Raw genomic sequence first — 16780 nt, 5'->3', positions numbered from 1 at the left:
CTTAGGCTTGTGTGTGGCTGCTTGGCCATGGAAACCCATTTCAGGAAGCTCCTGACTAACAGTTCTTGTGCTGACGTTGCTTCCAGGGGTAGTTTGGAACTCGGAAGTGAGTGTTGCAACCGAGGACAGACGATTTTATCGTGTTACACGCTTCAGCACTCGGCGGGCCCGTTCTGTGAGGTTGTGTGGCCTACCACTTTGCGACTGAGCCATTGCTTCTCCTAGATGTTTCCACTTCACAATAACAGCACTTACAGTTGGCCCGGGACAATTTTGACGAACTGACTTGTTGGAAAGGTGGCATCCTATGACGGTGCCACATTGAAAGTCACTGAGCTCTTTAGTAATGCCATTCAACTGCCAATGTCTGTCTTTGGAGATTGCATGGCTGTGTGCTCGATTTTATACACCTGTCAGCAACGGGTTCGGCTGAAATAGACAAATCCAGTCATTTGAAAGGGTGTCCACATACTTTTGTATGTTTCCCATGCCAATAAGGCACTTTGAATTAAAGAGAGAGAAAACACTATAGGGAGAGAACATTTCTTCAAGTGTGCAAGAGACAAATGCACAACTCACGTCAGGTCCTAGTTCAGACAGTCCAGCGATACAGCCGTAGCGTGTCGTCCACTGAGTCTTGTCATCCAACCAGCTCTGAAAGAAATAGATGGAAGGTGATGTTCATGGCTAATAATAATACCACCACTTATTGTCTCAATCCCAGTATTATATGTTTAATGAAATGGTGTTCATTATTTTTTTTTACAAAAGTCCCCCACACACACACACCCCCTGATAAATCAGATGCATCTCCACATACCTTGGTGAAGGTCTTAGTGATGCGCGACTGGATGTTGTTGGTGGTGGTGCTGAAGGTCTTACAGCTCTGGGCCATCAGACGGGCAGCAAAGTCCCTCAGAGCCCAGTGGTTGTCCACGTCAGGCCGCAAACACAGCTGCTTACTCACTATACACGTCACCACCGCTGGGATCAACTCATGCAGCTAGACCATCACCAGGGAACCAAGAGAGGGACACATTCATGTGTTATGATCAGCACTGAGTTGAGGACTGTCTGTATTGAAATACTCTATAAAGTTTGTTATGATTATATTAAGATTTGGTTTTCAGTTTGTGTGTAATATTGATCTGCGTCATAGTTCGGTTTAATGCGTTTCGATTTCATTTTCAGTTGACTTTGTATGATTTTTAGCTGTGTTAGAATTTGACAGAATCGGAATCATGGCGGCTCTTACATATTTCTCTAGGTAGAGAGTGGGGTTGTCCATGAGGGCCTTGACCATCCTCATCAGGTAGATGAGCAGGGCCAGGTTGTTCTGCACCACGTTCACACGGACCTACAGGAGGACGTAAGAGAGAAGGCCATTCCAGAAAGATTTTTTATGACATAAGGGACTGAAACATCATATTTAAATAATTGTTGTTAAAAACAGTAGGAGAGAAACATATCTTGTCAGCTGGATCAGAGATGGTAAAGAAGCGGGCATAGATTTGGCCACATCCTTAAAAAGTACAGTAAGTCCAGAGGGGATTGCATCAATAATGATCATAGCAATGAATGACAGATCTCTTGCATTTCATCATCACAAAACTGACATTTTTAAAGAGACAGTGTACAATTTTCATGTAATGCATCCCAATAGGAAAATTGTGCTTTTACACAATGTAGAGAACAATGTAGAGAACCGTTTAGAAATTACAGCACTGTTGCACATAGTCCCCCAATTTTAGGGGACCAAAAGTATTGTGACAAATTAACTTACAAACCTTTCACTACACCCGCAATAACATCTGCTAAACACGTGTATGTGATCAATAAAATGTGATTTGATGTAGTCAAAAGTTTAGTATTTGGTCCAATATTCCTAGCACGCAATGACTATATCAAGCTTGTGACTACAAACTTGTTGGCTGCATTTGCTGTTTGTTTTGGTTGCGGTTCAGATTACTTTGTGCCCAATAGAAATTAATGGCGCATAAGTGTCATTTTGAAGTCACCTTTATCGTGAATATAATATGTTTCTAAACACTTCTGCATTAATGTGGATGCTACCATTATTACGGATACCGCTGAATGAATCCTTAATAATGACGAGTGAGAAAGTTAAACGCACAAATATCATACCCCCAAGACATGCTAACCTCTCACCATTACAATAACAGGGGAGGTTAGCATTATATATCCCCATTACAATAACAGGGGAGATTAGCATACCCCCAAGACATGCTGCCCTCTCACCATTACAATAACAGGGGAGGTTAGCATTTTATATCATACCCCCAAGACATCTCACCATCACAATAACAGGGGAGGTTAGCATTTTATATCATACCCCCAAGACATGCTAACATCTCACCATCACAATAACAGGGGAGGTTAGCATTTTATATCATACCCCCAAGACATGCTGACCTCTCACCATTACAATAACAGGGGAGGTTAGCATTTTATATCATACCCCCAAGACATGCTAACCTCTCACCATTACAATAACAGGGGAGGTTAGCATACCCCCAAGACATGCTGACCTCTCACCATTACAATAACAGGGGAGGTTAGCATTTTATATCATACCCGCAAGACATGCTAACCTCTCACTATTACAATAACAGGGGAGGTTAGCATTTTTTTCTGGGGGGTATGATAGATTCAAACATATATTTTACCCTCTAGTTAACTGTTGAGCTATTATTAGCATGTAGGCTATTACTGTTTGTCATCTCATGTCCCAAAAAATACATCACTGACATTCGCAAACAAGGCCATAAAGTTGATTGACTTTTTTCAAACGATTCATATAATTAAACTATTATTTTCAATGAAACAAACGATTAACTTTGCCATTGCATTAGTTGGTATTCGGTTCAATTGTGTTGAATCGAATCATGTGAATCAAAATAATAGTGAATCGTGAACATTCATTTTAGTCAAAAAGATTAGAGGTAGCCTTTCTTTTGGATTATGTGGCTTCAAAACTTGTTTTTGGGCATCCAATGTAGGGGATATTTCAACTCAATAGATGCTTATCAGCCTGAAAAGTAAACACCTATAAAAGGTAGCTAAGATAAATATGACTAAACTAGAAAAGGTCCATTTTCATGAACAACATTTGTGGGCATGCTTCAGCTGAATAGAATGACTTGTAGCCTACCATAGCCATTTGATATATTGAATGAGGGAATTATTTCAAAAGGCATAAAACGTATTTGTTTGTAATGTTGCAGTGTTTTACATCAAAGGTTGCCAACCATCCCTCATGAGATCTAATGGGTGTGCGGGCTTTCATTTCTGTCCCCCTCTAACAAACCACATTTGTGACTCAGTGAATTCAGTCTTCTGTAGCAAAATGTTTTTTTATTTTTTTTTTTTTTTTTTACATTGGTAAAAAGTAGAGACTCAGAGCTACAAAATGGTATATCATACACTGCATTTTTGAGGAACAATGGGAAAGTATTTCTGCTTTGGAAGTTGATAACTTGTAAACTCACTTTTGAGAAAAGGGCCCTTGAATGTTTTGGTACCTACGGGAGAGCTCTCCTTTGTCTACACCCATTCAGCATTGTTCACACCCTCTTAAGCCAGCTCAACCCATCTCTTTAAGGATTCACATGTGAGGTCATGTGCTAAACAGTGAGTAGTGTAGTAAAAATTAAGACTAAATGAGTAAAAGTAGTAGCCTACAATAAGGAACAATTCCAGGTAAACAGAAACAGCCCCACCCATCTCTTTAAGGATTCACATGAGGTCATGTGCTAAACAGTGAGCCTACAATAAGGAAAAATGTCAGGTAAACAGCAAGTGTCCAGACAGAAATATTTGATAAATATTAGATGACGCTTTCCCAGACACACTAAATTGATGGGTCATGTGAAATAAATGCTATGACCCCCAGCCACATCCAGTGGTGGAAAAAATACTAAATTGTCATACTTGAGTAAAAGTAAAGATACCTTACTAGAAAAAAAAAGTAAAATTCACCCAGTAAAATACTAGAGTAAAAGTATTTGGTAAAAAATACTTAAGTAAATGGAATTGCTAAAATCTACCTAAGTATCAAAAGTAAAAATATAAATAATTTCAAATTCCTTATATTAAACCAGATGGCCCGATCATTTTTTTCCATTGACGGATAGCCAGGGGCACACTCCAACACTCAGACATAATTTACAAACAAAGTATTTGTGCTTAGTGAGTCTGCCAGATCAAATGCAGTAGGGATGACCAGGGATGTTCTCTTGATAAGTGTGTGAATTGGACAACAAGTACTTTTGGGTGTCAGGGAAAATGTATGGAGTAAAAAGTACATCATTTTAATTCAGAATGTAGTGAAGTAAAAGTTGCCAAAACTAGAAATAGTAATGTACAGATACCCCCCCCAAATACTTAACTAGTACTATAAAGTATTTTTACTGAAGTATTTTTGACCACTGCCCAAATGCCTTCCCCCCCTGTACATTACCATACTTTATATACTGTTACACACACACTTATCACATAGTATTCCATACATAAGGCCATGCAACCAGAGTTGAAACCTCAGTGAGGTGCACATGTACAGTACATAAACCGCCATATATTTATGTGGTGGACACTTGATATTGTGGTATGTCACAAAATTATGTTACGACCACACATATCAATATTAATTGTATATATCAATGTCTTGCTAAGTGGATGGGTCTCTGGAGAAGCTGTAAACAGTACAGCCAAATGGTTACTTGCATAGTAGCAATATCAGAAATAGAAAGTGTCAATATAAATAACATTATACAGTATGTACAAGAACAATATCAATAACAATATCAGTGAAAGATGAGGTAGTTATATCCATACAATCAGGGGAAAAGTGGCTGAACAGCAGGATAAAAAAGAAAAATAGTAGCAGCAACGTATGGTGTGCATGTTATGAGAGAGTCATTTGAATAGAGGCACTGCAGATAGTGCTGATGACTGGTCCGTCAGAACCACGCATGAACAAGGGAAAGTTTTAGGCCTTTTCGGAGAGCCTGTTTCTGTCCTGCCCTTGACTTTGGTGCAGGGCATGTGATGTCCATAGCCTCTTCATCACAAAACTCCCTGATCTTCTCAAAAAGTACAGAGTCAGGTGTTGTTGCCAGTCATAGGTTTCCACCAGCACCGTATCATCCTCCAGTCCAACATCACTAACATTACACCCAGTTCATACACGCATGTTAATGTTAGCTAGCAAGCCAGCTATCTAACCTCAGCTAACATTAGCTAGCTAACAGCATGCTTTAACTTGGGGTCTTTTCTTTAACAGTAGACATGTAATGTTAATGTTAGCTAGATAAACATTGAACTATCATCCCAAACCATAGAGTAATAGCAATACAAACCGATTTTCATAGCTAGCCAAATAGGTTCACTGTTAGCTAGGTAACAGCAAGCTTTAACTTGCAATGAAAACAACTTTGACAAAATTAGAAATGTATAATATCCAACTGTAACTAGACTCTTACCCGTCCGTATACATGGATGAAAGCTTCACGGCAAACTGCAACCCCTTTCATTAAATAAGACGCCCTGTGTCATTTCTGTTTTGTATGTACAGCTTGCTTGGCCCACTGTTTTTGTGTCAAGTCACTCTGGTTCACACTGACCGTGTGCAATGCGTGTGCAAAGAAGCATCTTAAGCTTTAGCCCCCACCCAAACTCTGACCATTTTACTCGAGCCCTAACAGAGCTGGTTAGGCTGTTTTCATGTTATCCAGAGCGTTGGTGACTGTGCTCCTGGCAACAATTTAATTACGCTATTTTGCCGACTTTACTGACAGCGGCCATATTCAACCGGTATTGAGCATTCGTGTATTCATCACTGCACTCTGGTACACTTAGAGGAGAATGATCTGAAACTGTTTTTGCAGTGATGTTCTATTGAAATAGATACTTGCATACTGGAGATTTTTGTTAAGGTTTAATACGCAAAACATTTAAAAAATGTTGTGACTTGCGACATACGCCTAGTTTCCTGAAACGGGTCACATTTTACAAATGAGCTGCTCACCAGATCTTGATAAAGTGTCTCTGATGTGTTGAGCATTACTTGAGCAAAAGCTTGCGCACCAAGTAGGTCTCCAAACTGAGGGTTGATCACGTTTCATACAGTTGCCTAAGAGGTATTCTACTTTGGGTGGGTGCCTTACTCTACGACAGGACATGTGATCCGAGAGCAGCATCCCAGTGTCGATATTATGCTTGCTTTAAAAAAAAGTACAGTACCAGTCAAAAGTTGACACCTACAGTCGTGGCCAAAAGAATGCTATGATTAGTGATCAGATGAATTGCAAAGTCCCTCTTTGCCATGCAAATGAACTGAATCCCCCAAAAACATTTTGACTGCATTTCATCCCTGCCACAAAAGGACCAGCTGACATGTCAGGGATTCTCTTGTAAACACAGGTGTGAGTGTTGACGAGGACAAGGCTGGAGATCACTCTGTCATGCTGATTGAGTTCGAATAATAGACTGGAAGCTTCAAAGGAGGGTGGTGCTTGGAATCATTGTTCTTCCTCTGTCAAACATGGTTATCTGCAAGGAAACAGTGTCGTCATCATTGCTTTGCACAAAAAGGGCTTCACAGGCAAGGATATTGCTGCCAGTAAGATTGCACCTAAATCAAACATTTATCGCATCATCAAGAACTTCAAAGTGAGCGGTTAAATTGTTGTGAAGAAGGCTTCAGGGCTCCCAAGAAAGTCCAGCAAGCGCCAGGACCATCTCCTAAAGTTGATTCAGCTGCGGGATCGGGGCACCACCATAGCTTGCTCAGGAATGGCAGCAGGCAGGTGTGACTGCATCTGCACGCACAGTGAGGCGAAGACCTTTAGAGGATGGCCTGGTGTCAAGAAGGGCAGCAAAGAAGCAACTTCTCTCCAGGAAAAACGTCAGGGACAGACTGATATTCTGCAAAAGGTACTTGGATTGGACTGCTGAGGACTGGGGTAAAGTCATTTTCTCTGATGAATCCCCTTTCCGATTGTTTGGGGCATCCGGAAAAAAGCCTGTCTGGAGAAGACAAGGTGAGCGCTACCATCAGTCCTGTGTCATGCCAACAGTAAAGCATCCTGAGACCATTCGTGTGTGGAGTTGCTTCTCAGCCAAGGGAGTGGGGGCTCACTCACAATTTTGCCTAAGAACACAGCCATGAATGAAGAATGGTACCAACACATCCTCCGAGAGCAACTTCTCCCAACCATTCAGGAACAGTTTGGTGACGAACAATGCCTTTTCCAGCATGATGGAGCACCTTACCATAAGGCAAAAGTGATAACTAAGTGGCTCGGGGAACAAAACATCGATATTTTGGGTCCATGGCCAGGAATCTCGCCAGACCTTAATCCCATTGAGAACTTGTGGTCAATCCTCAAGAGGTGGGTGGACAAACAAAACCCTACAAATTCTGACAAACTCCAAGCATTGATTATGCAAGAATGGGCTGCCATCAGTCAGAATGTGGCCCAGAAGTTAATTGACAGCATGCCAGGGCAGATTGCAGAGGTCTTGAAAAAGATGGGTCAACACTGCAAATACTGACTCTTTGCATCAACTTCATGTAATTGTCAATAAAAGCCTTTGACACTTCTGAAATGCTTATAATTATACTTCAGTATTCCATATTAACATCTGACAAAAATATCTAAAGACACTGAAGCAGCAAACTTGGAAATTAATATGTGTCACTCAAAACTCACGACACATTCCAGGGTTTTTCTATATATATATATTTTTTTAACTAATTTCTACGTTGTAGAAAAATAGTGAAGACATCAAAACTATGAAATAACTAATATGGAATCATGTAGTAACCAAAAAAAGTGTTAAACAAATCAAAATATATTTTTCTTCAAAGTAGCCACATTTTTCCTTGACAGCTTTGCACACTCTTGGCATTCTCTCAACCAGCTTCATGAGGTAATCATCTGGGATGAATTTCAATTTCAATTAATAGCCTAAGTTATTTTGTGGAATTTCTTTCCTTCTTAATGCCTTTGAGCCGATCAGTTGTGTTGTGACAAGGTAGGGGTGGTATACAGAAGATAGCCCTATTTGGTAAAAGACCAAGTCCATATTATGGCAAGAACAGCTCAAATAAGCAAAAAGAAATGACAGTCCATTACTTCAAGACATGAAGGTCAGTCAATCCGGAACATTTCAGGTGCAGTCGCAAAAACCATCAAGCTCTATGATGAAACTCTCTCATGAAAACCACCACAGGAAAGGAAAACCAAGAGTTACCTCTGCTGAGGATACGCTCATTAGAGTTACCAGCCTCAGACATTGCAGCCCAAATAAATACTTCACAGAATTCAAGTAACAGACACACCTCAACATCAACTGTTTAAAAGAATCCGGCCTTCATGATCGATTTGCTGCAAAGAAACCATTACTAAAGGACACCAACAGAAAGAAGATAATTGCTTGGGACAAGAAACACGAGCAATGAACATTAGAACGGTGGAAATCTGTCCTTTTATCTGATGAGTCCAAATTTGAGATTTTTGGTTCCAACCGCCGTGTCTATGTGGTTCCCACCGTGAAGCATGCAGGAGGTGGTGTGATGGTGCTTTGCTGGTGACACTGTCTGTGATTTATTTAGAATTCAAGGCACACAACCAGCATGGTTACCACAGCATTCTGCAGCGATACACCATTCCATCTGGTTTGGGCTTAGTGGGACTATCATTTGTTTTTAACAGGACAATGACACAAAACACACCTCCAGGTTGTGTAAGGGCTATTTGACCAAGGAGAGTGATGGAGTGCTGCATCAGATGACCTGGCCTCCACAATCACCCGACCTCAACCAAATTAAGATGGTTTGGGATGAGTTGGACTGCAGAGTGAAGAAAAAGCAGCCAACAAGTGCTCAGCATATGTGGGTACTCCTTCAAGAACGCTGGGAAAGCATTCCAGGTGAAGCTGGTTGAGAGAATGCCAAGAGTGTGTCATCAACGCAAAGGGTGGCTACTTTGAAGAATCTCAAATATATTTTGATTTGTTTAACGCTTTTTTGGTTACTACATGATTCCATGTGTTATTTCATAGCTTTCATGTCTTCACTATTATTCTACATGACTCATTCAGGACTATCTGTAATTAAGGTAGCATCCACATTAATGTACAGTGGTTGCTCAACAAAAAATGTAGAGATTATGCAGCAGGATTTAGTGTGTAATTTGTGGTTTAGTACGGTACCCTGTGTCACTGCTTCATTGCTCCAGACCACCACAAGGGGAGTTAGATCACTAATTATGCTTTTGGGTTCCAAAGCCTAATGTGTCTCTACCTGACAATGAATGGGCGATAAAAACCAAATAGAAACTGATAATTGTGCACAACTTCAAATTGGAATTTCGATGAACTGAATGATGAGGATGAAGAAGGTGATTGAATTTAGTACAATAGTGTAAGAATTGCTATTCCTCTGTTCTGCACACACATGATTTTATGAATTCATGAATTAAATCACTTTAGCTGACATGTTGCGGTTCATCTGATGAAGATGCACATGGTCCTATTTATATGAATTCGGAGGGCAGAAATGATTAAATATCAAAGCATTAGACCTTCTCACTAAAGGCGTTAGTCACACAAAAGATTCCAGATTGCCTTTTCCGAGCGCTCATCATCTTCAACCATCAGGGAGTCGATGCCTTGAATAGTCTCGCTGGAAATGGAATACCACTGTAGATGCTGTGTTTTTGGTTAATTGCCAGGCGGCATTGGTGGAGAGTCAGGTGGAGAGCGACCTGTTTAAATGATATGAGGAAAAACCATTCCATTTTATTTGGAATGGCTAGCCAGTCAAAATTAAAAAGGTCCTATTGTCTCACCCCATGTTCAAGAATGGCCTTTATCCCTTTATTCAGATTACAACCGCTCACTTTTGGTTATTTGAAAACAAAATAATCTCAAAAATAGTTATTTTTTAAACAAGGACTTGAAAATGAGATCATGAACTCTGCAAACTACGTTTCCAGTCAGAGAATGAGAACGGTAAATTACTAATGAATCCATCCACCCATTATGGGCTATAAGCAGGACAAAATACTCTTGCCAAGGAGGGTAGAGGGAGAATTGTATCATTACGGAGTTATGTTTTCAGTTGATGCCAAACAAGTTCGATTGGGTTTAAATCAGGAGACCTACATGAAGAGATGAAAAATATAGTTTTAAATATACTGTAGTTCTACCGTAGGTGTTGTAGGTCTTTTATTAATTTATTTTATTTAACCTTTATTTTACAACATAAAGGTCTACTTACTCTGCTGGCATCTTGACCATATTTTATGTCCTCATTTGCAATGCAAACCCGGGCGGCAGTGTGTTAGGACTGTAACCACCAGAGGACTTGAAACTGAACCGGGATGGATCCCGAGGCAAATGTTGCTTCTTCATCAACATCTTTATGCTTTCGTTAATAAAATAATGATAAAAATACTCTCGCCAGCTTTGATCTGGGCCTGCAGGACGCAAAGTTCTTTGTTTGTCAGATGAATCATTGGATCGAAACTACACAACAGTAGAAAACAAGAGAACACACATGCATAATGTTCTGAAAAAAGAAATATATTGGTCATGGTTCCCGTGTGCCGCAGCGGTCTAAGGCACTGCATCTCGGTGCAAGAGGCATCACTACAGTCCCTGGTTCGAATGCAGGCTGTATCACATCCGGACGCGATTAGGAGTCCCACAGGGCAGCGCACAATTGGCCCAGTGTCATTTGGGTTTTGCCGGGGTAGGCCGTCATTGTAAATAAGAATTTGTTCTGAACTGACCTGCCTGGTTAAATAATAAATAAATATATATATAAACTCAGCAAAAAAAGAAGTCCCCTTTTCAGGATCCTCTCTTTCAAAAATAATTTGTAAAAATCCAAATAACTTCACAGATCTTCATTGTAAAGGGTTTAAACACGGGTTCCCATCCTTGTTCAATGAACCATAAACAATTAATGACCATGCACCTGTGGAACGGTTGTTAAGACACTAACAGCTTACAGACAGTAGGCAATTAAGGTCACAGTTATGAAAACTTAGGACACTAAAGAGGCCTTTCTACTGACTCTGAAAAACACCAAAAGAAAGATGCCCAGGGTCCCTGCTCATCTGTGTGAACGTGCCTTAGGCATGCTGCAAGGAGGCATGAGGACTGCAGATGTGGCCAGGGCAATAAATTGCAATGTCCGTACTGTGAGACACCTAAGATAGCGCTACAGGGAAACAGGACAGACAGCTGATCGTCCTCGCAGTGGCAGACCACGTGTAACAACACATGCACAGGATCGGTACATCCGAACATCACACCTGCGGGACAGGTACAGGATGGCAACAACAACTGCCCAAGTTACACCAGGAACCCACAATCCCTCCATCAGTGCTCGGACTATCCGCAATAGGTTGAGAGAGGCTGGACTAAGGGCTTGCAGGTCCTCACCAGACATCACCAGCAACAACGTCGCCTATGGGCACAAACCCACCGTCGCTGGACCAGACAGGACTGGCAAAAAGTGCTCTTCACTGACGAGTTGCGGTTTTGTTTCACCAGGGGTGATGGTCGGATTAGCGTTTATCGTCGAAGGAATGAGCGTTACATCGAGGCCTGTGCTCTGGAGCGGGGTCTATTTGTAGGAGGAGGGTCCGTCACGGTCTGGGGTGGTTTGTCACAGCATCATCGGACTGAGCTTGTTGTCATTGCAGGCAATCTCAATGCTGTGCGTTACATGGAAGACATCCTCCTCCCTCATGTGGTATCCTTCCTGCAGGCTCATCCTGAAATGAGCCTCCAGCATGACAATGCCAACAGCCATACTGCTCGTTCTGTGAGTGATTTCCTGCAAGGCAGGAATGTCAGTGTTCTGCCATGGCCAGCAAAGAGCCCGGATCTAAATCCCATTGAGCACGTCTGGGACCTGTTGTATCGGAGTGTAAAGGCTAGGGACATTCCCCCCAGAAATGTCCGGGAACTTGCAGGTGCCTTGGTGGAAGAGTGGGGTAACATCTCACAGCAAGAGCTGGCAAATCTAGTGCAGTCCATGAGGAGGAGCTACATTGCAGTACTTAATGCAGCTCTTGGCCACACCAGATACGGACTGTTACTTTTGATTTTGACCCCCCCTTTGTTCAGGGACACAGTATTCAATTTCTGTTAGTCACATGTCTGTGGACCTTGTTCAGTTTATGTTTCAGTTGTGGAATCTTGTTGTGTTCATACAAATATTTACACATGTTAAATTTGCTAAAAATGAACTCAGTTGACAGTGAGAGGACGTTTCTTTTTTTGCTGAGTTTATATATAACATGTCTTACAGAGCCTTTCCATAAGTCCACTCAAGTTCCTTCAACTGTCTTCTCACTGTGATTAGAGCGATGTTGATGTTGTTCCGTGATGCCAGCAGATTCCAGATGGCCTTTGCCGATCGCCCATCATCTTCAACCATCAGTGAGTCGATAGCTTGAATAGTCTTGCTGGAAATTGTAATGAAAAGCACTATACAAAGTAAATGTTTTATTTATTATGGTCTGACATCTCTGCAGAAATGGTGCAATTTTGTAATGTGTTTTGTTTGGTAAATTGTTTGGTAAATATTCATTCACATTTGTAGTGCCACTAAATAAACAATTAATTATTTAAATCAATAATTGTCAATATTGTTATTATTATTTAGGGAGGGTGGACAGGGAGTTAAAAAAATGAACCCCAAAAGGTTCTTCAAGGAACTATTATAAGGGGTTCTTTGAATAACCCTTTTCAAGGGTTCATCGAAGAACTTATAAGAGTTCAACCACAGTTTCAATTTGAAGATCCCCTATAGGATACTCCAGGAACCTTTTCTTTTTAGAGTGTAGGGAGTGTACAGTGTAAATGTCAGTTGGCTTTTCATAGCCGAGCATTCAGAGGTCAAGACAGCGAGAGTGAGAGAATATAGAAACACACACAGTAACGCGTGTTAAGGAGTTCTGATCTGTTATCCAACTAGTTTAATAGCTTGGCTACCGTGTGAAAATCCCCCCCAACAAGCAATAGGCCACCCGCTTGTGGTCAACTATTTCAGCACCGTTTCGCGCTGCTGAGACAAGCAAGAATACTTAATAAACATAAACCTTTTAAAACAGTTTTTTAAAACCCTGCATTATAATTGTATAAAAGCACCTTAGATATTAATTTAGAATCCTCTAAATGTAATTAGATCTACTACTGTCAAAGGAAATTTTATGGATCTGCCAGTATTTCCATTTAGAGATTCCGGTAAAGAAATGTGTATGTAGAGGGGTAACTTTCTTCACCAGTTGTCTTACCATTTTGTACAATTGTGTGATTAGCCTACTAGTTGGTGTAACTGTAATGTTATTTCTCTTGAGAGGAATTTTGCTCTTCACTATCACAATATTAATAACGTTCAAAATCACTTTAGCCGACATATTGCGGTTCAACTAATGAAGGATTTACTATCTATAAGCCCAAATAAGATACACTACAAGAAAGGGAATACATATCTGTAGAAAATGGTTGCAGGTCAGAGGGACATCTATCAAGTGCAGATTGGAGGGCCATCAAGCAAAACAGACCAATGAAGCACGGGTAAACGGCGGGAGTATCTCTGACTCTCTGAGGACTGGGTAGAGTAGGGGGCCCACGCCCTCCGCTTCTCCCTTCCCTCGGCAAGGGGTTCTGGGCCAGGAGGGTGGCTTTGGCTCTCGCCCGAGCTCGGATTCCCACATCTCCATGTCGCCTGGGTTGTGCCCGACCGGCTCCATCGCCCCCCTTTCCCCGTTAGGCACGGCCGCATGGCGTACCCCCTTTCCCCATAAGGCACAGCCGCATGGCGCACCCCCTTTCCCCATAAGGCACAGCCGCATGGCGCACCTTCAATATCAGGGTTCACATGGGCCTATTTATATACAGTGGGGAGAACAAGTATTTGATACACTGCCGATTTTGCAGGTTGTCCCACTTACAAAGCATGTTGAGGTCTGTAATTTTTATCATAGGTACACTTCAACTGTGTGAGACGGAATCTAAAACAAAAATCCAGAAAATCACATTGTATAATTTTTAAGTAATCAATTTGCATTTTATTGCATGACATAAGTATTTGATCACCTACCAATCAGTAAGAATTCCAGCTCTCACAGACCTGTTAGTTTTTCTTTAAGAAGCCCTCCTGTTCTCCACTCATTACCTGTATTAACTGTACCCGTTTGAACTCGTTACCTGTATAAAAGACACCTGTCCACACGCTCAATCAAACAGACTCCAACCTCTCCACAATGACCAAGACCAGAGAGCTGTGTAAGGACATCAGGGATAGAATTGTAGACCTACACAAGGCTGGGATGGGCTACAGGACAATAGGCAAGCAGTTTGGTGAGAAGGCAACAACTGTTGGCGCAATTATTAGAAAATGGAAGAAGTTCAAGATGACGGTCAATCTACCTTGGTCTGGGGCTCCATGCAAGATCTCACCTCGTGGGGCATCAATGATCATTAGGAAGGTGAGTGATCAGCCCAGAACTACACGGCAGGACCTGGTCAATGACCTGAAGAGAGCTGGGACCACAGTCTCAAATAAAACCATTAGTAACACAGTACGCCGCCATGGATTAAAATCCCGAAGCGCACGCAAGGTCCCCCTGCTCAAGCCAGCACATGTCCAGGCCCGTCTGAAGTTTGCCAATGACCATCTGGATGATCCAGAGCAGGAATGGGAGAAGGTCATGTGGTCTGATGAGACAAAAATTTAGCTTTTTGGTCTAAACTCCACTCTCCGTGTTTGGAGGAAGAAGAAGGATGATTACCATCCCAACCATGAAGCATGGAGGTGGAAACATCATTCTTTGGGGATTATTTTCTGCAAAGGGAACAGGACGACTGCACCGTATTGAGGGGAGGATGGATGGAGCCATGTATCGCGAGATCTTGGCCAAAACCTCCTTCCCTCAGTAAGAGCATTGGAGATGGGTCGTGGCTGGGTCTTCCAGCATGTCAACGTCCCGAAACACACAGCCAGGTTAACTAAGGAGTGGCTCCGTAAGAAGCAACTCAAGGTCCTGGAGTGGACTAGCCAGTCTCGAGACCTGAACCCAATAGAAAATCTTTGGAGGGAGCTGAAAGTCCGTATTGCCCAGCGACAGCCCCGAAACCTGAAGGATCTGGAGAAGGTCTGTATGGCGGAGTGGGCCAAAATCCCTGCTGCAGTGTGTGCAAACCTGGTTAAGAACTACAGGAAACGTATGATCTCTGTAATTGCCAAATATTAAGTTCTGCTTTTCTGATGTATCAAAAACTTATGTCATGCAATAAAATGCAAATGAATTACTTAAAAATCATACAATGTGATTTTCTGGATTTTTGTTTTAGATTCCGTCTCTCACAGTTGAAGTGTACCTATGATAAAAATGACAGACCTCTACATGCTTTGTAAGTAGGAAAACCTGCAAAATCAGCAGTGTATCAAATACTTGTTCTCCCGACTGTAGGTTATGGAGGATTCATGGTGTAGGTGTAGGCTGAGTTCGTGCAGATTCTACGCCATTTGGAATGAGACTGATGTGAGGTAAAGAATAATTCATTAATAGAAGACTAATTGATCAGATATTAAAATATCTGAAGAGTTATATTCGGAAAATTATAACTTTGTAATATGAAGATTTTCCGTGGTGCCCCGACATCCTAGTTAATTACATTTACATGATTAGTTTAACCTTTTGCGTGTAGGGGGCAGTATTTTCATTTTGGCTAAAAAACATACCCATTTGAAACTGCCTATTTCTCAGCCCCATAAACTAGAATATGCATATTATTGTCAGATTAGGATAGAGAACACTAAAGTTTCCAAAACTGTAAAAATATTGTCTGTGAGTATAACAGAACTGATATTGCAGGCGAAAACCTGAGGAAAATCCAATCAGGAAGTGCCTCTAATTTTGAAACCTCTCTGTTCCTATGCATGCCTATCCTCCACTTAAAGGGATATCAACCAGATTCATTTTTCTATGGCTTCCCTAAGGTGTCAACAGTCTTTAGATATAGTTTCAGGCTTTTATTTTGAAAAATGAGCGTGAAAGATCACATTGCGTAAGTGGATAGGTGGGGGCTCTCAGAGTGAGTGTTGCGCTACAGAGTAAAGCGGCCATTGTTCCTCCCGGTGTTATTGAAAAACCTACACACCCGGTTGATATATTATCGAATATATATTTTAAAAACAGCCTGAGGGTTGATTATAAAAAATGTTTGACATGTTTCTGTGGACATTATGGATATTATTTGGAACTTTCGTCTGCGTTGTCGTGACCGCTCTTTCCTGTGGATTTCTGAACATAACGCGACAAACAAACGGAGGTATTTTGGGTATAAAAATAATCTTTATGGAACGAAAGGAACATTTGTTGTGTAACTGGGAGTCTCGTGAGTGAAAACATCCGAAGATCAAAGGTAAACGATTATTTTGATTGCTTTTCGTGACTTAGCTGCTTAGTGTACATAATGTTATGTTATGCTGTAGATAAACTTACAAACGCTTGGATTGCTTTCACTCTAAAGCAACATTTCTAAATCTGAGACGACAGGTGGATAAACAAAAGGCTAAGCTGTGTTTTGCAATATTGCACTTGTGATTTCATGAATATGAATATTTTTTTGTAATATTATTTGACTGTGGCGCTATGCTATTCAGCGGTTGCTGACGAAAATGATCCCGCTAACGGGATGGGTGCGCCAAGAAGTTAATCACGTAATA

The 16780-nt window shown here is 41.3% G+C and overlaps 1 protein-coding gene across 3 annotated transcripts in view; it reads right to left on the bottom strand.

The window, feature by feature from the left end:
• Positions 1-16780, bottom strand: part of LOC115106838 (transcription initiation factor TFIID subunit 6-like) — a 62558-nt gene that overhangs the window by 6147 nt on the left and 39631 nt on the right. For all 3 annotated transcript variants that reach the window (XR_010460715.1, XM_029629976.2, XM_029629977.2), the window contains 3 exons: positions 1256-1357; positions 821-1003; positions 580-654 (listed from right to left, as the gene is read on the bottom strand). Coding sequence is in view for 2 of the 3 variants with exons in the window: in XM_029629976.2 (XP_029485836.2) it covers positions 580-654; positions 821-1003; positions 1256-1357 (360 nt within the window). In the remaining variant the exon portion in view is untranslated. The remainder of the gene's footprint in view (positions 1-579; positions 655-820; positions 1004-1255; positions 1358-16780) is intronic.

Source organism: Oncorhynchus nerka, linkage group LG23 (assembly GCF_034236695.1).
Source record: "Oncorhynchus nerka isolate Pitt River linkage group LG23, Oner_Uvic_2.0, whole genome shotgun sequence".
In the NCBI taxonomy this organism is placed as follows: Eukaryota; Metazoa; Chordata; class Actinopteri; order Salmoniformes; family Salmonidae; genus Oncorhynchus; species Oncorhynchus nerka.
The sequence above is the reverse complement of the archived record's forward strand: the minus strand, read 5'-3'. Positions and strand labels throughout refer to the sequence as shown.